The 25,957-nt window shown below is 38.5% G+C and overlaps 1 protein-coding gene across 1 annotated transcript in view; it reads left to right on the top strand.

Annotated features, from left to right (window-relative positions):
* TP53BP2 (tumor protein p53 binding protein 2) overlaps window positions 1–24,654 on the top strand; it is a 34,224-nt gene extending 9,570 nt beyond the window's left edge. Inside the window, exons 3-17 of the mRNA XM_026844645.1 lie at window positions 1,917–2,030; window positions 3,807–3,886; window positions 4,850–4,951; window positions 7,751–7,925; window positions 9,165–9,364; window positions 9,775–10,012; window positions 11,495–11,623; window positions 12,008–12,144; window positions 12,927–13,413; window positions 13,769–14,550; window positions 16,445–16,582; window positions 17,184–17,317; window positions 18,360–18,526; window positions 21,656–21,855; window positions 24,566–24,654. Of these exons, the coding sequence (XP_026700446.1) occupies window positions 1,917–2,030; window positions 3,807–3,886; window positions 4,850–4,951; window positions 7,751–7,925; window positions 9,165–9,364; window positions 9,775–10,012; window positions 11,495–11,623; window positions 12,008–12,144; window positions 12,927–13,413; window positions 13,769–14,550; window positions 16,445–16,582; window positions 17,184–17,317; window positions 18,360–18,526; window positions 21,656–21,855; window positions 24,566–24,607 (3,125 nt within the window). The 3' untranslated portion in view covers window positions 24,608–24,654. The remainder of the gene's footprint in view (window positions 1–1,916; window positions 2,031–3,806; window positions 3,887–4,849; window positions 4,952–7,750; window positions 7,926–9,164; window positions 9,365–9,774; window positions 10,013–11,494; window positions 11,624–12,007; window positions 12,145–12,926; window positions 13,414–13,768; window positions 14,551–16,444; window positions 16,583–17,183; window positions 17,318–18,359; window positions 18,527–21,655; window positions 21,856–24,565) is intronic.
* The last annotated feature ends 1,303 nt before the right edge of the window (window positions 24,655–25,957 follow it).

Raw genomic sequence — 25,957 nt, 5'->3', positions numbered from 1 at the left:
TGAATTAAGGTTTAGCAGATGAAGAGCTTATTTAGCTGTCTAGACAAGTAACCGCCAAGAGACTGCTTTTTCTGTAACAGTGACCTACTTGCTTATTCTGTAAAGCTAATCTCTTTTGACAGTGACTCCAGAAATTTTCCTTCCTAGATTGCTTGAGCACAGCTGCACTATTTTCATTTAAAGAAACACTTTTATGTTGAAAAGAACTTTTAACATGCTGAAAACATGTTAGTAGCTGTACTTCTGATGAAACTGAAAACATTTATCCTTAACACCAACAGTTTTTCCCCTGAAATGATTATTCCATATTAAGATAGTGAGTTTGAAAGACTCTGCACTGAATATGAATGAACTACTCTCTGATTTTTTTTCCTTTTTTTTTTTTTCTTTTCCTCCCCTTGCTTAAATAGTGAAACATCCACAAAAGCAATGTCCAGAAAAACAAAACTGGTACAAAAGTGGGGGTATTTAATTTCAGTATTTGTCTGCTTGTTTTATTTCTCAGGCCAGGAACAATATATTCTGTTTGTCTGGCACCCAGCACAAATGGCTCTAACCTGATCATCAGTCTCAGATGTTGTCATAAGATACTATGATGGTATTCTGACTACATAAAGTTGACTGTTATAATATATTGATCACATATATGCCATCGCTGTTAACATAGGTGTAAAAATGTATGGTAGAATATATAGAATAACAAATGAAATTGCTTTTATGTAAAGATTTAGAAGCCAATAAGCAATTCTAATTATATCCTGTCTGTGAAGGTCCAGCTATGAAGTGTGTAAACTTTGAAAGAACAGTAATACAGAAAGGGAGGTGTACTGGTAAATGAAGGCAGTAGATGTAGACTCCCAGTGGATTTTTGTAATATCAAAAGGCAACAAGTAAGGCTTAAAAATTAGAGATGTGACTGAATCCTGAACTTGGGAACAAGAGCAGGAAAGGAAATTCAGTGGAACTTGTGCATGTAACTTTTAAAGAAGCTTCATCTTGACTGCCTGAAAGAAAATAGCAAGTTCTTATTGGAATCACTTTTCACTGTCTGATCTTTTTTTCCATTTGAGCTGTGAATCCAAAATAGTTCAGCTTTTCCAGGTTTATCAGAAGTGGGGCTTTCAAAATGCATATAATCTGAACTTCATGAAATTTGCTGTCCAGGAGAATGAGGCAGATCTATGGCTGACAGGAGCTACTGAACACGAAGTGACAGGAGCTGTGTTCACTTGCTGAGGATCAGGCCCGCAGCATCCTGCCTAGGAGCCTCTGCATGGTATTGGGTGCCTCTGCCTGAGCTTGAATGCAAGGGCTGCAGTCCAGCATTTGATTGCAATCTTAGGAAGCATTAAGAGAAGAATTTACTCTTCTCTGAGAGTTCATCTTTGCATTTTAATTTTTGTTGGAATAGGAAGTAGATGAGTCCCTGTAGGAATCAGGACAGAGGAGCCCTTGCAGGAGGGGGTGGGAATGACTGAGAAATAACTTTGTCTGTGGTACCATAGAAGGGAAACAAAAGGTATGCCAGCACATTTCCTGCTGTGGTGAGTGGGTAAGATGGTTTGCAAATAAAACACTAAGGCTCTAGAGCTGAAAGCTCTAAATTGCCTGTTTGCTTCCACTTGGGCTGTGACAGTGCCTCAGCTTCTCCCTTCAGGGATGGACTTTTAAAGGTCTGTATCTGCTTTTTAGATATGTTGGTTTCGTTTCAGAAGCAAGGAGTGGTACAGCGCCTTCCCCAGAGGAAGGTTGACATCCCTCAGGGGAAGGCAAGTGTTAGGTGCATACACTGCACCCGAGTAATAACAGGTGTTCAAGTGAAAGATGGTGGATAGATAATTTTGCTTTGTTTTGGTATTTGCCCAAGCTACATAGGGATGTAATAGTACTCTGTTTTGTTTTGTTTTTTTTTTCAGAACGTCCCATAGCTGATAATGAACGGATGCTGGATATTTTGCAGCGCTTTGGAATGCAGAGAAGTGAAGTTCGTTTCTTTCTCCGTCATGAACGCTCTCCCTGCCGGGAAGCAGGTAAGTGTTGATCTCAGCTGGTTCATTTGTCTAAGTTTCATTTCATTCCTTGAGGTTAAGGAAACAGCTTGTGCATATTATTTGTTAATGTTGGTAGTCAGTATGGTGTTGAAGCCTTTTTTGGTCTGACCCTTATTTTCTTATGAATAAAGAATGCTAATAACAGAAAAAATGTTTGTTTTAGTAAAGACTTCTTCCTCCCTTTTCAGATCTGGGGACATTAAATCCAGATTGAGACTTTTGCAGGTTTTCTAGAGTTTGTCATCAGCAAAGCATCCAAGCGCATCCTGTGTTGAGTGTATTAGCCACAGCGAAATATCTAGAGATCTGTCATAGTCTCTTCTTTTAAATCTAGTAACCAAACTGTTGTCTAGTAATGTAACTTATTATTTGGTCTTAGGGTTTCACCTGGGTAACACTTAACATACTTAGCAAAAGATAGAGTTCGTTGATATTTCTCCCACAATCTACACAGTTGTATTAGTTTCAGGAATAGCATTAAATGAACTACTTAGTTAAGTTCTCTGAGAATGTAATATCTATGCATTGTAAATCTAAATGCGAAACTTATAAAGAAAATTACTTTTTGTTTTTCTGTGCATCCTATATTAATCTCTTTAGTTAGAATCCTTAAGACTTACCTTTAAATCAGTCAACTGGGTTATTCTTCCTCCTGTTTTTCTGTTTTCATCCTTGGTAATCTTCTTCGGTATTGGAAATACTGCATTTGTGTTAAGTGGCATTGTACCCAGCATATTTTAAAATGACTAAACATATCTTGATGTTTGAAATGTGCAATGATGACAGAATGAGTACATGAAAAGTTAAATCTGTGCAATTTCTGTCTACTAAGGATCTTACAGTGCAGTTTAGTTGTCAGGATGTAATTTTTTCAAGTCCAGGGTGCTCATAGTATTAGGATTATTGGCAATTTATTGGCTACGACTTTGCTAAGCAATATATATGAGGAAGAACAAATGAATAGTTAGGAGCTCTGGAGTTAATATTGCAGGAATATGGTCTTGAAATAGGTATGAAGTGGGCAAGAAGCCAACAGAGATGGCTTCATCCTGTAGTATATGTCTGTCCTACAGGGGAATGGGTCATCTTAGTATTTGGCATCTGAACACCATTTGTATGTAATTTGGTGGAAACATTAAAGTAGGATTCCAGTTAAGTAGAATCTTTACTGTCACAGTAACTGCCAGGAAGAAAAAAAAATTGTGCTTTTAAACTTTGTTATGTGCAGATAATCAACTGTTGATTAAATGGTCGATCTTTCATGATAGGCGACTAACTTTCAACTGTTGTTATTCATATTCTCTGTGAGATAGGTGACAAAAGCACACCAGAATATCTAAATGCTGGTTTTAAGACACTGTGGTCCAAATGCCTCTCTGTGAATTAACCATATATTTTTTGTGTCCTTTCCAGAGAGTGTATTTTTGTGACTATTCATAATGTAATGCAGACATACTAGGGGCCTGTTGACCATAGTAGAAATATTGAAATTGCACACTGCTGGTTTTTTGTTTGTCTGTTTTTAAATAGTGTTATATCTTAAAATAAATGTTGACATTGAACAGCAGCCTCTTCATAAAATATCTTGTGTCATCAGTTATGTTTATCTTAGTGGTAAGATCATGGGAAGAGCAGTTGTTCAGATTCTAAACCAAAATATTACTGTTTCTCCTTTTGTATTGAATGCTATGTCTAAAGGGATAAGAAAAGTCCTAAAATACCTTACCATCTTTGACTGTCCTTATTTCTATCTAGGGACTGGACAAAGGTCTCAAGATCCAGCCTTAAAAAGAAATGGTGTCAAAGTGCCTGGTGATCGAAGAATAGAGAATGGTGTAAGTGCTTGGTGCGATGGCCAGTATAGTGAAAATGGAAGCTTCCCTCCCTTTGAGATACTGGTGCAAATCCTACCCTGGAAACTAAGAGGCTATTTTGGAGAGATTTCTAATGACTGCTGTAAAACAGACACAAAGACTCTAACAGTTGTCACCCTTGATTTCAGTTCTCAAGGTCTGATATCCATTAGCTGCCATATCTGTATTTGCTGACCTGAGATCGCCCATACAAATTCAACATACGTTCTCTTTTCTACTCACATGGAAAATTTTTCTCTTCTTTTCCTTCAGTTCACTGAATATTTTTATGTTCAGTTTTGTGTTGGAGATCTTTTAATTCCAGATTTCAAGTTGAGACCAGTTAGTGTTTCAGCAGTGAATCCACTGTCTGTCATTATTCTTGGTCCAGAAGATATAATTATGGATATAAGATTGAATCTAGATTCAAGAAACAGATGTAATAATATGTGGTAATAATGATACCTCTGAGAGCTATGGGTCTTTTCCCCCCACTATACTTAAGTTGAAGAAAATACTAAGTTTAATGTTGAAGTGCTTTGTATTGCAACGATACACCTATGACTACAAACCCATTCTACCATGTGTTGAGCATTCTGGGCTCAGTCAGTCAAAGCTGATTCATGCTGAGCTTAATTATAAAGGGCTCTGAAACACCTCTTTAAAATGCTGCTGGGATTATGCTAGAAATATTAATGTTTCAAGAGATGTCATCTTATATGTGGTGCTGGATTGGGCTGTGCATGTGTATGAGCTTGCAACTATTGTTTTACCATGAAAATATGCCATTTTTTTCTGATTATTTTATTGTATACTCAGTTGCTGCTGGTTTGGGGGGATTTTTTTGAAGACCTTTATCATACTTTTCTGCAGTAGCTCGGTGGAGTTGCATGCTGACCAAATTAAAAATTCTAGATTTAGCATGCTTTGGATTTTCTTTGACAGGTCAGTGCTCCAAGGATGGATATGACACTGGCTGAACTTCAGGAAATGGCATCACGCCAGCAGCAACAAATTGAGGCTCAACAGCAAATGCTGGCTAACAAGGTGAGAGTTTGGAATGAGATTGTTTACAGCCAGGAACAAAGGTAGTAAGAGTCACATGAGGTGGAGGGAGGGTTGGGGATTTGTTTGGTGGTTTTTGTTTGTTTTGGTTTTGGTTTTGTTTTTTTTTTTCACCTCTTATTGACAGAGAGCTCCCTTCTTTAGCTCCCTCTTTTTGGATTTGAAAGTCAACCTATGCAAATATCCAGTACTAAAACATTAAAATAATGCCAGTGGTAGAAGTGACCACATAGCTTACTAAAAGGATAGAACATATAACATTAATATATGGTCATTCATCCTGGTAGCTCTGCCAGCTCTTTTTGTGTTCCGTGTGGTCACCAGCCATTCACTGGTTTGATCACTGAACAACGCTTTTGTCTCTGGATATAATGCTGTCCTGTAATGATATCTTGCTTTCTCCTGACAGAGTTCAGTGTGCCTGGTTTCCTGGGGCAGCTGTCTGGAAAAGATGGCATGTATGTGATAAAAGTAACTAGGAAAGTGATTTATAAAATACTTGCTGAACAATAACAGAAAAGCTAATGAAAGCACACAGGGTGTTCCTGAATTGTTTAGGGGGAAAAATACACTGAATTCATCTGCGGAATGATGGCATGGCTTTCATATTTTGTTGGTACACACTACTCTTGAAAATACCACAGAAAATGCTGCTTTTTGCTGAGAATTGTTAAATGCAAGCCCATCCTGAATAGCACTCAGCTGACAGGATGGATGAGTTCCCATGCTCTTCAGAATGTGCTCTAGAGGGAGAATACTGCTCTAGGGCTCTTGTCATACTACTCTTCCTCTGTCAGAAGCCCTGTCTCACTCTTCTTTTGAGGTAGCTGAGTTCTGCCCCTCTTCCTACACCCTCCCCACTATGTTTAGCATCTTGTTTGGTTCTCTTGGCTTTCAATAAGTGTATCTCAGAGGACTGCTTCAAACTGTGGCTTTCTAATGATTCTGAAAGCACCTGCAGAGTGGTACTATGGCTGTCAAAATAGCCAATAAAACTTTATTTCTGTTTTATAGTAAGAACTGGTATGATGAAGATGCAAATATAAATGTAAGAAATCATGATGTCAGTCAGCCAAGTGATCAGAATTTTCACTTGAACTTTAGCAGCACAGTTAATACCTATCCTGCCCAGATAAATTTGCCAAGGTAGAATGTTGCACTCTTCTTGGTTCCAACTGACAGATGAGTTTTCTATATATAAGAGAAGCCTAAACTTTCATAACTTCTGGTTGTTTCACTCAAGTGATGGCAATAGTCTTTTGGTCTTTATATAGCAATAACACTGTAGTCGCTATGAAACCAGTAATAGGAACATTATATGTATTTACTATAAAGGGAATCATACAAGATTTAAAAAAAAAAAAAAAATTAAAATTATGAGTTTGAGACTGGATAGCTGCTTGTCCAGGTAGGTGTCTGCTGCCTGTGGTTTGCAGAAAGTAGTCTTGTGAGTGTCCCATGGGAGAATTTTTCATTTAACATTGCCTCTCTGAAAGGGCATCTAGGAAAGCAGGTTTGTTCCAAAGACAGGCTTTCCATTGCTGATTTCCTGCCTTCTGAAATCAGATGCAATATTAAAAATAGATTCTGAGGGGGAAAAATACACTTTCTTTTTAGACATGAGCTGTAATGTCTATTTTTTGACACTTTCCTGTGTGGGATTGACTCTAAACTTGTGCATATGCTGCAGGTGCTGCCTGGCTGTCTCCGGAAGGCCAGCTCACTCTTTTGCTCTTCCTTTTTTATTCAAAGTGCACAAGAGTCCCTGTTTCTAAATATGACTGGTGATTTTTTTTTTTTTTTTTTTTTTTTTTTTTTTCTGTTTTGAAGAAGCATTTTGTTCCAATGTTAGTAAGCAGTGCTAGTCTTGGCTGTTAGTGGGTGCTTGGGAAAGTTTTAGTAGTTCTCCTGCCTCTGGAACAACCTATCATCTCCAGAATTGACAGCCATGTGTAATGGCCAGTGATTTAAAGGAAGTCTCTGTGAGCGATATAGTGGTTTCCTTTAACTCTGAACTACAGACATCTATATATAGAAACTGATAGCACACAATTTTACTCTTGGAGAGGCAAGAGGATCCTCTCCACTGAGATGATGTCTGTTGTATAAATGAGGCCCAGGTCACTGTAAAGGTTTTCCCATGTCTTGAATCATCCTGTGTTTAGTGGTGATTGTTACTAGGAAATGGTAGGTTCTTGGAACTTTTGTGTGCAGTGATCCACCATCTCAAGGAGGTTCTAGTAAAACTAGTAAGAGGACAAAGAGTGAAAATGATCAATAACTTATGGAATACCTTCTGTATAAAGAATGACTGATATTCTCAAGCATGACTTATAGTTGTTTAAAATGCGACGAATGATAGGGATCTGTAAAGTATGGAGAAGGTAGAGGGGAAATAATCATTAGCTCTTGCAACTTGAGAGCCAAGTAGCGATTGAATGAAATTGGCAAATGTCATGGAACATGAATGCTGAAATTTTACTTAGGCTTCAAAGTGTTTTGAGCGATTTCATGGAAGAAAAATTTACCAAGGGCCATTAGGCATGGATACCACTTCTGTTTCAGTAGGTTCTTGTACTATAGAGTAGTTGTACCCGGAGGATTGTATTGGAAAAGAATTGATACGTGTTTGCTCTGTTTTTTCAGACTTTCCTTGACACTCTGGGAAGTCGGGGTACTGGGTTAAAGCTGACCTGAGCTGCTGTGGTGATGGTTTGTTTCTGTCAGTACCTTACCATAAGTTCATTTAAAAAAAAAAAAAAATCCTTGTCTTGACTGCAGGAACAACGTCTGAAATTCCTGAAACAGCAAGATCAGCGACAGCAACAGCAAGCTGCTGAACAGGAAAAACTGAAGCGATTAAAGGAAATTGCTGAGAATCAGGAAGCCAAACTTAAGAAAGTGAGAGCACTGAAGGGCCATGTGGAGCAAAAAAGACTCAGCAATGGGAAACTGGGTGAGTTGCTGCTTGGGGAAAGTAGCCTGTGATTTCTCATGAAGTGTGATTCTTGGAACTCTAAAATTTCTGGTGATTTCAGTGATTCAGATGAGGTATTTACAGTGTTCCAGGAAATGTTAATCTTGACAATTTCATGTCGTGTATTTACTAAGAAAACTTCTTAATGACATGGAAGAAAATATTGCTTAAGGTCACCCTGTGTTTTGAGCCCAGCATATCTGCTCTTTAATTGCAGTGTAGGTTTTTTCTTTACTTGAATACCTTTGTGTACCACGGTAACTTTTTTCCACCCTTGATGTTAATACCCCACACATTCAGAATGTTGTTTTCTTGGTCTATAACAAAGCTTGATCTGATATCCATGTTGCTGCTTATGCAAGAGGTAACTTAATGGCCAAAGTGGATGAGTATTTTCTTTTTGATTGCTGAAATCTGACTAGTGTCTGGCTTGTTACAGTACTAGTTGGGTGCTTGCAGTTCAACATGTTGATGCAACATTAAATATTAATTTCAGATTTCATATCAACACACATTCTTCTGCATACCTTTTCATCTTTCCTCTACATATTGTACTTGTCATTTCCAGTTGGACTCAAATGAAAATGTATTGGTTTATTAAGGTAAAAATATATATTGTTTTATTAGGAAGCATGGTGCTTTACAGATAAAGCAAAAGTGTTTTTTGATGGGGAGAATGCATTTTCTGTCTGGGTTCTGTTGCACAAAATAAACATCAATTTAAAAGAATAGAAGGATAGTAGAGTAATACAGGGTCTTGGACCATGTGTATCTGTTTCCCTGTATCAGCCTCAGCAGGTCTGGTCTTGCTACTTGTTTGAATTCTTACCGATTCCTTAAACTTTGTTCTATAATGTAACAGTGTTTGGCATTGGGAGCAGCTGATGACAGCCGTTCCTAATAGCCTCTAAAAAGCCCTCTCAGTCTTTGTTTAATATAACAGCTTGAGTGTTTTTTCATTGACTTCCTACGACCTAAATCTAGAGTTTTAAACATCATAAATATGCCTTGTGGGTGAGCGGGTGTCTTCCTGTGGAATTCAGCATTAAGTGAATTTAGACTTCTACAGATGAAATTCAGCCTGGTAGTGTGGTTTTGTTTGTTTCCATACTTCAGGAAGTAAAAAAGCGTTCTTTTTTCCTTCCCATCAGTGCTCTAAGTAGACCGAATTTACATAATCTTGCTAGTGCATTTGCTTTTACGAATGCTTTGAGGAAGCATTGGTCTCCTCCCCGCTTTGTGAATTTATTCAGTTGAGGAACAAACTGAACCAGGAGCAGAATGCCAAGCTGCAGCAACAGAGGGAGTGTTTGAACAAGCGCAACTCGGAGGTGGCAGTCATGGATAAGCGTGTTAATGAGCTGCGAGAGCGCCTGTGGAAGAAAAAGGCAGCTCTGCAACAGAAAGAGAATGTACCAGTAAGTGTGGGATGTTTAATTACAAAAAAATTTATTTCATTTGTGGCCTATACAGTCTGAAGTAAAGATTTACTTGTGGGAAAGGCTGTTCAGATGTTAGACTTGTTTTTATCCATACATGACAGAAGTCTTGTATTATTAAGGTACTTTTCATGGTACATTGGTGTTAACCTACTTACTCTTTATGGACAAGAACTGTTTTTATGCTGTTGTGGATTATTTTTTTAGGTGGTGGGTGGGGTTTTTTGGGGGCTGTTACTACCTCATATTTATAACCCTTAAAGCTTTTTTTAAAAAAGCATTTTTAATATTATAGTTTTCTACTTGTTTTATCCTTTTTGACTTATATTTCAAACTCTGATGGATGGATACTGCAGCATAACATTCTTCAAATCTTTTTCCCCCCCAAGGTTTCTTCTGATGGGAATTTACCACAGCCAGTGGCTTCGGCTCCAAGTCGAGTAGCAGCAGTAGGTCCTTATATCCAGTCCTCTACTATGCCACGTATTGCTTCCAGACCTGAACTTTTGGTGAAACCAGCATTTTCAGATGGGACACAAGCTTTGCAGGTACCTGATGGTCCACTGAAAACACAAACTCTGCCCAACATGAGGGCTGGGAGCAGTACACAAGCTAAAGCTCCTGCAGGTAATAGCTTATGATTAATATTTCTTCTCCAGAAATGTCTTGTTTTATCTACCAGCCTCTATCTTTTAAGCAAAGTATTTTTTGAGGTGTCAAGTCTTACTACTTGCAGTTTTCCTGCCCTAGTGGATATATTTTTATAAGCACTGAAGCTATATGTTTCAATGTGTTATTAAGTAATCCTTTTAGTGAGCAGTCTGAGTTGTTATATAGTGTAGAAAGTAGGAGGATTTTTCTGCAACTTTTTTTTTTTTAAATACTCCTAAAAACTATACAACAGTGTTTGAGTTTCTAGAGACAGTTTTGGGACATACATGGTAACAACCAGGTGCCTGGACTTAAAAACTAGCAAAGTCAAGTTTTCTGATCATGCATTTTGGAAATGACACATGTAAAGGATTAACGAACTTTACAAGAAATATAAAGGAGGCAGTTGATTGTACCACGGAAATAACAATAAACTTGCTGACATATTGAAGGTGTAGGAATATGGAGAGCTATAGGTCCAAACACCTGACGCAAGGCTTGGACTATTCTGCTATGAGTTAACAAATGGAGATTTCTGTGACTTTCTCATATAAAGTACAATTCAGCTTCGTGAGAGAAGAAGTCTGGAGGAACTGGAGAGTTGCAACTATCTCTTCTGTGCTATCTTGGGAGGAGAAGACTTGCTTTTCAGCTGGGAGATAACACAAACTCTGATCTTCCCAAAGGGAAAAAAAATGGAGTCTGAACTTGTAAAATAGTTCTGTTTATTTTTTATTTCCATTTCTGGCAGATATTATTAAAGTAGCCATGACACAAAAAAGTCCCAAGTGTCTCCTGCTGTACTGGAGAATGAGGAATGGTTTAATTTTATCTGATTTGCAGATCCTAAAACTGCTGGAGTGGAATTTTAGGTCTAGTCCACACAAAATTTGATTTTTTGTTATACAAATGTGTGGTTTCTTAGTTATTTTTGAAGCAGATTGCTTGTCTGCTCCAGTGCATGTAAAGATCAACTTTAATGCAGTGCCTGTATGCAAATTGAACATACAGGTGATTTTTTCAACTGTTTTGGATATCACTGGCAGGATCTATTTATTCTTTAAAGCATTGTGTTTTTCTTTGCACAATTTATCTTTTTCATCCTATCTTACCATCCTGTCACCTTTAACTTACTATAAATATCCAAGGAAATCTTCTTACTAACTGGAAAGGAGGCAGTCTAGAGAAGTTTCTTTTCTGAATGCTGTAAGAGCAAACATGTGTGAAGACAAATAGTTTTGCTGCTGCTTTGATAGTTGTTTCTGAACTTGGTTTTGCATTCTCTTTTAAAAACAAATGAGCAAAAATCTAAAGTGATAGTGTTTATAGCAGTTAACCTGTATATGATGCTTGTACACTGTCTAGACTTGACTCTTACTGAAAAAAAAATCTACCTGTAATAAATAAGTCAATAGAAACATTATTTTAGCTTAATCTGTTCCATTTGTTCTCTTCTAGGTTCTGTGGTCCCCAGTGCAAAACCTTCCCCATCTGCCACTGACTGGAGTAGTTCAAATGCAGATAGTCATCTTAGTCAAGGATCATCCTTGACTTCAGGAAAAGGAATTGTGACTAGCGAAGGACAAGGTATGTTCTTAAGTGCTTGGCTAGAATCTAATGATACCTCTCTCTTCTGAATGCTTCAGTAAATATGTGGAATTCATTTGAAAGCACAAAAAAAAAAAAAGCATTATTGCCATATAAGCTTCAGTATGGTGTTGCAGGGATTAAAAAAAAAAACCAACCACCCACAACCTGGTTTCCGGTGGTGAAATTTATACTAATGCCTTCATAGATGCTCCTGTTCAGTTTGTAAAATGCAGCATTTGGCAGGCTCTTGGGCCCTTAGTGCAGGGGTAGGATGGATACAAAAAGCATTCCTTGCATACACTGTCCTGAATATTGCAAAGAACAAGACTATTCCTCCAATTGTTTTTCCCTTTTTAAAAGTTTTCCTCTCTCTAACAACAGCTGAAGGAGAAACTTTTTTACGAGACAAAGAGAAAAAAGTGCGTCCGTTCTCAATGTTTGATTCTGTGGACCAGTCTGCTGGGCTGGGCACACTGAGAAAGAACCAGAGCAGTGAAGATCTCCTTCGAGAAGCACAGGTATGCAGGAAACTCGAACTACTGCATTCCATCTGACAGGGATTACTACACAGCTTTTCAAATATGTCAGGAAGGTCTTTGAAAAGTACCTAGGTCCTCTTTTAAAAGACTGCTTCTAAGGAAAGGAGTCTTATAGGCTTTTGATGGCAGTTGGTAAATTAAAATCATTCCCTACAGTCACTGTGGTGAAAATCTAGGTTTTGACTGAACATGTAAAAATGGCTGGGTTACCTATACTAGTGTGTATGCATATTCTTTTTCTTTTTTTTCCCCCTAAGATTATATGCACAGAGGCATGGGGTTTTTAAAATCATTTATACGCTTGTTTCACTGTTTAATGCAGCAGTTGTCCTTCAGATGTTTGTTTGCAGCAAGACTTCCCACCTAAATCTTCATACAAGGGCATGATTTGATCAGGTAGGGTGTGAAGTAACATGGAAGAACTGGGGATGGCAAGTGCTCACTTGGAAAACAAGCTTCTTGCCTACAGATGCCTCTGCTATCTCTAGATAAACTACTGTGCCTGGTATTGCTTGATGTTTTAAACAGTAGCTGCTACAGAAAGTATTAAAGAGCAGAGGTTCAAAGTATAAACAACTATGATGATAACGTGTTTCAAGAAGTCTCTTCATGTTTCCAATGATGTTGTAAACAGTATTGCAGCAGTAGTAGAAATGCTAGATAGTGTGTGTTGTTCTTTGAGGATCTTTACTCCATCACAAAAGTCCTAAAATAAGTTTTGCTGTTTAATCTTAATTAACTTTTTTCTTTTTGTTTTTCAGACAGCCAATAAAAGTGCAACAAAGGTACCACCACCTGTCCCCACTAAACCAAAACAGATAAACTTGCCTTACTTTGGTCAAGCCAGTCATCTGCAACCTTCTGATGCTAAGCTGGATGGAAACCTGCAGAAGCTGCCCTTGGCTATTGTAACTATGGGGAATAAGCAAAAAACAGTGGCACAGCAACCTTCCCATCCTCAGCAGATACAGCAAAGAATTTCTGTACCTCCTGCAGGTTCTTCCTCTAGCCAGGACCAAATTCTTCCCTCCTCCAAGCAGGAGAGTCCCCCAGCAGCAGCTGTGAGACCTTTTACCCCTCAGCCGTCCAAAGAGACCTCACTCCCACCATTTCGAAAGCCTCAAACTGTGGCTACAAGTTCAATTTATAGTATGTACACGCAACAGCAGACTCCTGGGAAGAACTTCCAGCAGGCAGTGCAGAGTGCTTTGACGAGGGCGCAGACCAGAGGACCGCACTTCCCGAGCAGTAAGCATGTGGTGCTCCACCTCTCTTTTGTCTTGATAAATCTGATATAGGTGTACTTTCCACCTGCTCTGTGGGTATGAAGCTGTCCTTCAGGGGAATTAAGCAGGTTAGTGCAGCCGTAAGAATCAACTGGATCTTACATGCTGTATATCTGTGTTAAAAAGTGCAGAGTATCTGTCTTGGCTTTGCAATGTAACTGAAGGAAGACATGGTTACCAGATTAATTCTGTTCAGTTGAGCATATTATTCTGCATCTTTGCCCTATGGAGATGAATCAGTTTGCATGTTCTTAATAGGTTTGTGATCAAATACTCACACTTGTTGTTTCTCCATCCCTCCCTGAACTGCTTTACAGTGTATGGCAAACCTGTGATGGCAGGAGCTGGTGTACAGAATCAGCCACCACAGACGGAGAACATCTACTCAAACCTCCAAGGCAAGCCAGGCAGTCCGGAGCCTGAGATGGAAACAGCATCCTCCACTCATGAGAATCATGAAACAGAGCGAATACCCCGTCCCCTTAGCCCAACCAAATTGCTGCCTTTCTTATCCAACCCATACCGCAACCAGAGCGATGCTGATCTGGAAGCACTACGGAAAAAGCTGTCCAATGCACCCAGACCACTGAAGAAACGTAGCTCCATTACTGAGCCAGAAGGACCTAATGGCCCCAATATTCAGAAGCTGTTGTATCAGAGGACCACTCTGGCTGCAATGGAGACTATCTCAGCTCCATCACATCCATCGAAACAGACGGCATCAGCTTCCAGTCCTGAAAGTCCAGCAGAAATCCCAAATCCTTATCTAAGTGCAGAATTGGAAAAAGAAACAGCTGCTTCTATGCCAGAACCAGCTATTGCTGAGGAAGCAGAAGACACACCAGCAGATCAGAGTGAAGCTGTTCTTCCCTCCATGGCTTTGGAGACTGTACCTGAAGGAGTATCAGATAGTGGTGAACTCACGCAGCCAAAAACGGAAGAACCAAGCCTAGAAGCTTCACTGCCACTGGAGGTATACTTGGAAGAATATCCTCCATACCCACCACCTCCCTATCCATCAGGGGAACCAGAGAGTTTGGGAGAGGACTCATTCAATATGAGGCCTCCTGAAGTTACTGGACAATTTTCCTTGCCTCCTGTAAGTATTAGTTAGCCTACAACTTGGGTACCCTGTCAGTAAATTCTCTCAAGGTCTGCCATAAATCCTGTGCGTTGTTTTGTAGAGCTTAATAAGATGTGGGTGAACAGTCACACAAATTGTCTAGAAGTCTCTCTGTGGGTACCTGTTCTATTTGTGTGATGCTCTTATCTCCAGTGTGAATGCCAGTAACGAAAAGTCTCTGTCTCTAGAATTAATGACATGATGATAAGTTGCAAATGGAATTTGACACACAAATAGTAAAACTCTTCTGGGCTGTAAGGAACATTTCTTACAGAAATCTGCATACTACATCCAAACTATACTTTCTTCTTAATTCGAAATTGAAGGTTGTTTGGGTTTTTTTGAGGCACAGATACAGATTTCAGAAGCATTTCACTCTATTGCTGGTAGGAGATGGAAATTGATTATCTTAATCCTGGACTGCATTTGTTTATTCTGAAAGTGCCTTGCTTGAAAAATATGGAGAAATAGACTTCTTTAGTTTCTGCTTTAAAAACTCATTTGTAAACATCAACTGCTTGCATTTCTTCTACTGAAATGTTTTCTGAGTTTTTCTTTGGACTGTGATTTAACATCAGTCAGTTCTCAAGTTGCATCAAAATGGAGTCTCTTTGGGCTAAGGGTAGGCAGCATTTTACCATCTTGTTTGTTTTAGAAGTTTGTATCTGTGTGTGTGGTATGGTGTTATCTCACTGTTGAAGAACAGAAATGCTTACTGCTTTCAGTTCCTCAAAGAGTTTCTTTTAAAACCTATCATTAATAGAATTTTAATAATTTGATACATGAAAGTGGATTTTTCCTCCATCACCTTAGCGCAGAGGAGTTAAAAGCTTTAAATATGCTCTTTAACCTTGTAATTTCCGTATGGAATAGTCATTGCATGTTTTCATGCTTTAAAGACGTTGTCCTTGCTCCCTTTTGCAAGGAAACTTGAGTGGTAGAATTTCCTAAATTGTAAGAACTTGTTTCTGGTTGGTTTTGTAATAATTGTGTGATGATGAGAAGAAACCGGCCCAACTTCTTGATTTCATATTTAAATACTTGGATTGTGCTGACAGGCTCTTTCTTTAAAAAGCCTCTACTTTTGATATTATGTATAAATTAACAGGCAAGAGAGTATTTTCTGGGAATCTCTTCTTGTATATCTTAATTTCACATGTTAGCTCTTGCAAAACATGAGTCATTTCTATTCATCTTTGCTTGGACATCTGTCAGAAATTTACATATCCTTATGAATAGTGTTTATTGCCGCTGCACAGCCAGCTGGGGAGAGTGCTGAGCTAATGTGTGCATTCTCTAAAGGAGAGAGTACAGACTCAGCTATAGAAATACTTGGTTTCCAGTATCACTGGGAGCATCTAAAGCATTTTACACTTGGTTCTGTATTCTTTCCAAAACCATTTGCCATAATTGTTTATGTTCCTGGTAATGTCTGCTAAACTTAGGAAAATGTTAGGCGCTTGACATTGGTGTTTAAAAAGTAGTGTACTTCATGGAGTGTACTACATGGTTTGTGTAACAGCTTTAATAGCTAATGCTGAAATGGTCTGAATAAAAAAAAACAACCCACCTTTTTTCCTAATCTTCAGGGATTTGGGAGTTTTATTATTTCATTGTTTTGTTTGATCAAGGTAACTTCTGTATTTCAGTTGAATAGTGATCTTGTCTAGAGATAGAGGCAAAGATCTTTCATAACATGCTTAAACTACTATATTTGTAATGTGTTGGAGAATTTGTAGAAAATAGTTTAAATTTAATATTAAACACTGTCTTAATTGGTAATTTCTGATGTCATTTACAAATAAGCAATTTTGTATTTTTGTTCTTCCTGGGGAAAAAAGTGCCTGTAACTTGTGTTACCTTTTCACAGGGGAAAAGGACGAACTTGCGTAAAACTGGCTCTGAGAGAATTGGGCACGGAATGAGAGTGAAATTCAATCCCCTTGCATTGCTTCTGGATTCATCTTTGGAGGGGGAGTTTGATCTCGTGCAGAGAATAATTTACGAGGTACAAATGCCAACTTGTACAAGAAGGAATAGCAGTCCTGCTTCAGACTGGGAAGTCGCAGCTTTTCTGCACCGGGGAAGCTAAAATAGTAGTCCAAAACCTAGATCTGCCCTTGAGGACATGCAAAGTCCTAACTGGACATGGCCACTTGCAGGCTGATTTTAAAAGTGTTAAATCCACATTAGGTATTTAGCATCAAGACTATAAATTTTCAGGAAAAATTTTCCCTCATTTCTCATGTAATGTTTCATCCCCTGTCTGGTATGTTATCAGATAATTTGATAAGCAAAACCCACATGAGTTTTGCTTACAGTTAAATAGTCAAACATCATAAACTTGTAAATGCTTTTACTAAGTTATCAATGTACTATTTCTCTGAACTGCTTTACGTCCTTACTATTAAAAGGAGACTGCAAGCTCATATGTGAATCTTCTTGCAAGATTGGCTGCTGCTGTATTTTCTGCCTGTTGCTCATGTCCTTCATAGATACGTGACTCAAAAATCATACTTCAGAATAAGAGAACTAATTTTTATATGCGAAGAGAGGTTTATTTTAGAGAGTTTCACCAAATGTGAATGGCTCCTTTTCTTGCTAAACAGGTTGAAGATCCTAGCATGCCGAACGATGAAGGGATTACTGCACTACACAACGCTGTGTGTGCTGGGCACACAGAAATTGTGAAGTTCCTGGTGCAGTTTGGAGTGAATGTGAATGCTGCAGATAGTGATGGATGGTAAGGCTTTCTTTTAGTACTTTACAGAGGCTCCCCACAAGACTGCTGCAGCTTGGGGGCTGCTACAGGTCCCTCAGACAGTCCCTCAGTTGGCTCCTATAGAGCTGGCAACAACTTCTCCATGGTAAAGCAACAGCAGTTCTCTGTGGCACATCATATGAGAAGGTGCAGAGGAGGAAATAGGCAAATGATATTAATATTCCCTATATGAAAAAAGTGTGTGCCTGAGACCTAGTAGGATGGATACAGTTGTCAGGAAACTGCTCTTTCTTTGAGATATTGAAGATAGTTTATGTGTAATGAGCCATTTGCTGAAATTCCTGATGTCCTCTCTGTGAGAGAGCCTGTAGCTTACATATGCTCTGGGCAGTATCTAGCCCTGCAAGCTCTCCTCAGTTCTATGTCCCATGCTCCAACAACTTAAAACCAAAACAAAGCAGAAAACCACAACCTACAAGCTAGGCTTGTAACAGATGATGGGTTACAGATCCTTTTTAAGGTAGGCAGTGACCTTATTTACAAAAGGCTAGTGGAGGGGAGCAGCAATTTTCACTATTATTTCTGACTGTAACAGAAGTTTCTAAGACCCAAGAGCAAATAAAGATGCTTGTTTTCCTTCAGCTTCAGTAGTTATCCCAATTACTTGCGCTTGTCACCAAGTCAGGTCTTCGGAAATAATTATCTATAGGTTGTAAGAGGCATGATGTCAGGAAGATTTCAAGTGTTTTTTTTAATATTGATATTTTTTTTAATTGCCTTATTGAATGTTCTTAAAATGTTAATGGATTGGAAAAAGATAGCGTAACTAGAGATCCGTATGGAAACCAAGCTTTAGGGCTCAAGCAGCTCTTGGTAACTCCCATTATCTGTGGAAAAGCAATTGCTCTTGACAGTCCTGGGTTAAGTGCTTCAGTGGGAAGCCATCAGCGATGCAGTACTGATTGCTGGAGGTCACGCACAGAAGCAGTTTGCCCCTGGGAGTCTGTAAGCCCTGCTATAGGCATTAAAAGTTATGTGTCATCTTCTCCTTTTTGACTTGCAGGACCCCATTACACTGTGCAGCATCTTGCAATAACGTGCAGGTGTGCAAGTTCTTGGTGGAGTCGGGTGCAGCTGTATTTGCGATGACCTACAGTGACATGCAGACAGCTGCAGACAAATGTGAGGAAATGGAAGAAGGCTACACGCAGTGCTCCCAGTTCTTATATGGTAGGTGATGGCAGCTGAGTTATGGAGCGTGCTAGGGACTCAACCTGGCACCTCTTGGTATGTTTTTCATGAGGACTGTTAAGTTGCACACTGAGGTGGTGTGCCCATGCTTCAAGTTTCTCTTAGAAAGAGAGAGGTTCTAGCCAGCTTCTTGTCACAAAATGAGATCCATCAAGACTAACCTTCTAATATTGAACCTGTAGAGAATACCTGAGTAACAAAACATTGCCCTGCGTTAAAAACTTTGACAAGAGTTAAAAGCATACATTGTCAAATATGTTAGTGTGAGGTGATGCTTAAGTGAATCTTAACACATAAGTACTTTTTTTTTTTTACATAAAAAGTGGTATGAATATCTCAGTAGGGAGTTCATATCTGCTACCTGGTGTCTTTAAATGAATATTTCCTAATGTGCACTTTAGAACCAAGAAAGGTTTTGCCAAGTTTCTGCCTTAATGAAGGTTAGTAAGCACTGAACTTGACTTTATCTTTCTGGCCTTTTACTTCTCTTGCATTTGAAAAGAAATCCCATATTAAATTTAGATTTTATTCAAATGGTAAGACTACAGGGAAACTATCTTTTAACTGAGAGGATAAATTCTCCCTAGGGTGTGATGAGTGTTAGTCAATGAGGTTTTAAATCACTTTACTGTATGTTTTGTATGTAATGAGGTTTTAAATTACTTTTCTGTACGTTTTGTATGTAGTGCTTGTCCTCTAGGTACCTACCAGCTGGAGTGTCAGCTATCTGTAAGAGGTTAGAGTAGTAGCAATGTAATACAGCATAAAAAGCTGTAACACAGCCTTCTGGTTTTGTGGAACGTGTGAGATCTGAGTTTCTATAAGCTGCTCAGCCAGCATATTTCAAAACAGTCTGTCCAGCTATCCTCACTAAGCTTGAAAACTCTATCTATTGGTGCCAAATATATCATTTTCCTTATGAAGGGAGGGAGCCTATTTAACAAGCATCAAAATCTGTGGGCTAAGCAAAACTTCATTTAGTTTTATATCCAGACTCCAGTGGGTGGTCATCAACAGCAAATGCCCAAGGAAGATTGTAGGACTAGATTAAAAATACTTGTCTGATATTTATTAATGGTTTTACCTCTGATATGAGTTGAGAGATGGTATCATTGTGTTGAATAGGTCTTGAGAGATTTCTTTGGGGAATTTATCTCATTCAGGTAAACAGCCCACAAGATCCTGTGAGAAGGAGCTCCATGGCTTTATTATATATACCATGAAGAAACACATTGGGCTTTTTAGAGGGTATTTTGGACTCACCGTCTCGTGGTCTCACTTTATACTCTTCTTTTTTGTTGTTGTTGTTGGGTTTGGAATTTTTTGTGTGTGTGTGTTATGAGATACTTTTCAATGGGTTCTGAAAGGACTGTAAGGTTTTGTCTTATTGCCAGCTTTTCTAAATTGAAACCATTGAAACTAAGGTATCTCTTGATACACTGGCTGTTCAGCTATCATATTTTCCATATTGTTCCATTAGGAATTAATCCTATTGTAAGTCTGTTTCTGATTGCCTATAGTTAAAGTAAGAAATTAATTCAATGGCTATATCTGTTTATTGCTGTGAAAGGAGTTTGGGGATGTGTATCTGTTTCCAGAACGGATACTGCATTAAAACATGGCCCTCTAAACTCATCTGTAAGGTGAGAAACTTTGGTGTGATTCACTGAATCACCCAATCTCCTTTTGTTGTAAATGATGCACAATACTGAATATCATCAACAAGTACAGGCAGGTTTAAATAAAACCACCAGTATTTTAGCACTGAATAAATGACAAGTCTGATGCTGCTGAATTATGTAATTTTTCACTTTCTAAGATTTAATGCCTGTGCTGTCTCTAAGAGCATGTTTGCTTTGCTACCCTGGTGTGACTGTTAATACTTTTGTAGAAGACCAGGTCCACTGTGTGAATCTTCTGTCTGCTTCAGTGTTTAGTGCTCAGTCTTAACCTTCCACATGGATGCAGAGCACAGCTTTTGCCATACCTTTAGTTATACGAAATGCAAAGCAAGGGAAGAGTTTCTCAGAGCAGAACTAAGCATGCAGTGGAAGTAACTTAATTTTCCGTGATGAGCCAGTATGCAGAGTAAAGAACTTGATTTGAGCAGATGCTTCCTTTAGTAGACATGGGTAAGACTCTCATACAATAGGTTGTAATAGGTAAGAGATGGAAAGGGAGATGACAAGTTTTGTGATATGACGTGCAGTGTACTCTTTGCTCTTGGCAATACCAAAACCATACAAAAACAGCAGTAGGATTCAGTATTTTAAAATGGAATAATTACCTAAGAGAAAGCTTGTATAACAGTTGATTAAGATACTTCTTCCAGTTTGCTGCTTAGAAGATGAGGTATGTGTACAAGAAAAATAGTATTTAATCTTTGGCTACAGCTGTAAGATGAGCAAGTTCTAAATAGCATCTGCAAGGCATATGCACATACTCTAAAACACCTTGGTCCAGAAGTAATTTAACAGAATTGTGTTTCTGATGTCACTGTTTAAAAATAACTAAAATAGTGGCAGAAATTAAGAACTGTTGAGATAAAAGTTAACTAAAGCAGCTGGTGGGTAGCTGACAAATCTTTTGGGTATTATAGGTGTGAGATGCAACTTGTTTTAAAGTTCTGGAATAAAGTGACACAGGTGGCAAATGATACCTCAAGCATCAAAATGATAGTGGTGGTCAACATAAGCAGATATTGCTGTCTCCCTTTGACAGATGGAGATTACTGATGAACTAACAGTACAAACAGGTATTTCTTGCTCATCACTTAGGTGTAGGAAATATCAACGCTAGCACAAAAATATAACGTTGTATCAATCAGTGCTCCTCTCTGCGCTTACCTTGTGTTTTTTGAACACTGTAAGGAAGGAATCTGTCATGTGCAAGGGCTAATTTCACAATGCCACCTTTTCCAGGACTGACTTTCAGTAGGCTGATGACACCAAGGTGCTAAGTGTGATAGGAATTGAGGTTGTGGGGTTGTTTGTTTTCTTTTCCTGGACTGCTCTTCAGTAAGAGTACAACAATCTTTCCAACTGTTGTATTTTTTTTCTTTTTTGTAAACTTTTTTTATTGAGCTGCTCGGTGTTTTTAATGTTACAGGAGTCCAGGAGAAAATGGGGATAATGAACAAAGGAGTGATTTATGGACTTTGGGATTACGAGGCTCAGAATGATGATGAACTCTCCATGAAAGAGGGAGACTGCATGACAATCCTGCGCCGGGAAGATGAAGATGAAATTGAGTGGTGGTGGGCACGGCTGAACGACAAGGAAGGCTATGTTCCCCGCAACCTGCTAGGGGTGAGTCCTTGATATTTCCAGAGTCAAAACCCCCACCCCACTACGTAGAGTATACACAGCATTATTCTCATGCATCTTTCATAAGTCAAGAGGAAGGAGTTGATGTTCTCCATTTATTCATTTGGGGAGTTGAATACCTTGGCAGAGTGGGTTAACACCTTGTTTAGGTACCTAACACAGATCATATTAGTGTGGGCATAAAACAACAACATGTATCACCACCCTTCTATACATAGCAGGTTCTAATACTAACCTTGTCTCACTGTCTTAGAGAAAAAAGCCCCACTTCTTCTGTGAACATGACATGTGCAAAAGCTTTTGTTTAGCATGGGAAACCCAGTTCTGTTTGCATCTTTTAGAAAGTGATGTACTGGCACAAAGGGCCCTAAGAACTGAAGCTTGTATGATGTATGAGTCACGAGTCCTTTTTCTGTCTGGGTGTACAGTGTACCTTGTGATCCAAGATAGTTTCACAGAGAGTTTTAAGACAAACACTAAAAAATTCTATGTTGTTTTTTTTCTAGTGCTGAAAAAGACTGCATTGCCAAATACAGGCAGATCTTTTTCTCCTATGCTCTTTAAGTAATATTCAACCATATGTCAAAGGTCTTGAATGGCCTCTCCTTTCCTCATCACCTTCTGTACTACCTCTTTTATTCAAAACAACTGTGTAAAAATAATAAATACTTACAATTATGTGCCCATATTTCTCCTCCTGGCTGAGTTGCTAGAAAACTGTAGCAGATGGACACATGTATAAAAATTCCATTAAGATTTTCTACATATCCAGCTGCCCTGCTACTGGAGATAAGAGGTTCTGCCAGTACTAAAGATTAACAGCTGTGAATTTTAGCTGATTGATGTATGATGCTTGAAAGAGGCTGAACCTCCTTCCTCATACAGATAATCCTTACTCTTAAACCGTTTAGATTTTGTAGAGTGACTGTATCTAATGCAAAATCAGTTTTCATTTCTTTGTAACTTTCAGATCTGTCCTACCCACAATGTACTGTAAAATTCTCCCTAACATAGTACTTCTATTCAGTTTTTTCCTCTCCAAACAAACATGTTTAAATTGAGAGCAGCCATCAGCCTTGCACAGTAAGGTCAGAAAGGTGAGAAATGGCAGCGGTTTTTCCTGCCCCAGGGTGAATTGTGCATGTGCTGCTACTTCATAAGCTTGCACACCCAGCGTGAGCACAGGCATGCGAGAACACAAGGAGTGTTTGTGTTTCTGCAATAAAAAGCACATGGCACTACAGCTTAAACAGGGGATCTCAACTCATCCTTTTAAGCATAACACAGCCCAAACAGAACCTTTGGGGAAAACCTCCCAAGCCCAATATTACCTGATACACTCTTGTGTCTGTTCAGTTGTTCTAGTACTGCTACCAAACTATTGTGGTGATTTTCAAAAGCAACTACTGGACTCTTAATATAGCAGCTGAAATCTAGGCTAAGATGTTCAGCACAGAGGAAAGTGTTTGGTAGTTTAATATATTCATATATTAAGTTGTATTTTTATCACAATTGCTTTATCCTTTTGCAGTTAAGTGCACTGAATAAAAACAAGGATGAAATTATCTGCATCAGTACTCTACCTCTAGTGACTCACTAGCTCCCTAAGCTGTGTGAGAGCTCTAAAACTGAATCCAAATAAGATAATACTGTTGAAATACTGACTTCTTAATACCAAATGAAATCTTTTTAACACTATGGGGTGTTATGCTACTGCAACTACCTGACTTCATCTCTGTTAGTTGTGAAATCGTAGTAGGCAGAGACAAACTTCTTGAGTGAAGTTGTTGGTCTTCCCTTAATCATTAGCTGACTATGAAAAAGGAGGAAGAGTCTGGTTGAAGAGAGAAGAGGGCATCTTTAAGATAAGGGATATCATGTAGATATGCATTGCCATTTAGAGCAGGGAGGATTCATCTTTCCTTATTATATGAAGTGTATCTTTCTATTTTTATATGTCAGTAGCCATGCTTTGCAGAGCAGTAGTTGTTCCCACAGCCCTTTGCAAGAGGGAGCCAAGAGCTTCCCAAGCATCTCAGCAGGGCTGCATGCTGTGTCCCATCAATCGTCACCCTGCAGCTGAGGCTGTCTACCTCTGTGTGTAGCCAGAATGTGAGAATAGCACATAGCTCAAGGGCCACAGGGTGGCAGCTACTGATTTACTGCCAGATGGTTAAATGAATTTAACTGGCCACCCACTATGCCCTAACTAAAGCACAGCTCCTACAGTTCTAGGGTCCTTATGCAGCCAGATGTTTCCAGCTTGCCCAAAGCTATAGATATGTAAAGGCTGATAGGCATTGAGAGAAAGTAAACCAGGCTTTAATACCTCTCTATTTCCATTTATAAAGCAGGGGAAAAATCCTATAGTTCACTGAACACAAAAGTCTCTTGACTTACAAAGCCACATGCTTTTCCTAGCCCATCCATTTGGGTAGAGCTGAAGGTACTGAATTACATGCTGTTCAATACCTTCCTTTTGTACTGACATGGTTAGTATTTTTAAGCTTGCCTAAGAATGCTAAATTTATATGTTAGTGCTCTGGGTGTTTTTTATAAGCATGCTTTTGCTACTAGAGATTACATTAGAATTGTAGCACCAAAGAGAGGTTTTTCTTTCCTTTTTTTCTTTCAAAATAAGTAACCTTTTAAAGCACTAAAATTTAAAATCTCATTTCTGTTTTACCCTCAGCTGTATCCAAGGATTAAACCTAGACAAAGAAGCTTGGCATGAAATAGTACAGAAGCCAGATCCTTGAAGTACTAATCATGGATGACTTAAAAAAAATATTTCATTTTGTGTTGGTTCCAATATCATAAGACTTATTTAAATGACAATGTAATTTGAAAGCTATGAAGAATGTGCTTTGAAAACAAATGAAGGATTGATGCATTAGCAAATGGATGAGGGCATTCTAGAAGATGAAATAATGCTTATAAGCAAATGAAAGTCTGCTGCCTTTGGTCTAAGCAAGCCATTATGTTCAAGTACCCACTCTTGATTTCTTCAAACATGGCAGAAATGAATTTCACATTTTTCTGCATTAAATACAAGGACCTTTTCAATTTACCATTGAAGGAATCATCATGAAACAGAGGACTTTGCTGTGTCCAAATTTATCCCAAGGCTTTTTGCAGATGGGAGAAATTAAAATAAAGTACGTGCACAGCACCCAAATGCTGGAAGCAGAATGTCTGTTAAAGAAGCTAAACTGAAGTGCATCTGAACAGTGACGACTGCGTGACCAATCCATTAAGCAATAACTTTTAGAAATGCTGTAGCATCTTAGGAATTCCATGTATTCAAAGTATTATGTGCCGTAACAGACAATGTAGTTTTAGATTACTCTTTTTACAAAGAGCCTCATGTATTTATTGCATTTTGTACTTTGAAAACTAAGTGTAGAAACTTTCTGTAGTCCTTGACAATTTACTTTTTACTTGACTGTGATACCATTAAACTTTTGTCTCCTCTTAAGCTTTAAGTCTGGGTATTTTAGTATCAAGTTTTTATTAAACCATCTGAAAATGCTACCAGTAAGACATATGGCTGTTATACATTACACTAACATTCAGCTACGTTCTGTGTTAAATTGAAGCCTCTTCCCCCGTTTGTTTAACACAATCTTACTGCCTTTAAGCTGCACATAACTGTTGTTAACCTTTAAAAGCTAAGGGACGTACTTAAAAAAACCTTGGTACATGTACTTTCCAGTTAAAGCCTTTGCCATGAAACTGTCCTTTATCTGGGAATAACAATTTGATAATCAACACTATTTAATAGAGAGGATCAAATTCTCTCTATTAACCATAAGGTATTTATGAAATAAAATTTCACCCTTTAGGCTCATGTTTTCCTACTAGGTCAGTCCCTACTGCTTTCTGAAAAGATGCCTATAAATACAAGAACTTGTACAAAGCAGGGGACACAATTCCTCAGGTGAGCAAGCTTAACTAAGTCAGAACTCCTGGAAGCAGCAATCTGCTTGTGTTCACAGCCTCATGATTTTAATAGGTTGTATATGGGGTATATAGTATCAAGTAACTTTTCTGGAAACTTTTAAGTTTTTCAAACGTTAACGTA

This window comes from Athene cunicularia, assembly GCF_003259725.1.
Source record: "Athene cunicularia isolate RWA chromosome 3 unlocalized genomic scaffold, athCun1 chr3_part1, whole genome shotgun sequence".
NCBI lineage: Eukaryota > Metazoa > Chordata > Aves > Strigiformes > Strigidae > Athene > Athene cunicularia.
This window is presented reverse-complemented; position numbering and strand designations above follow the sequence as displayed.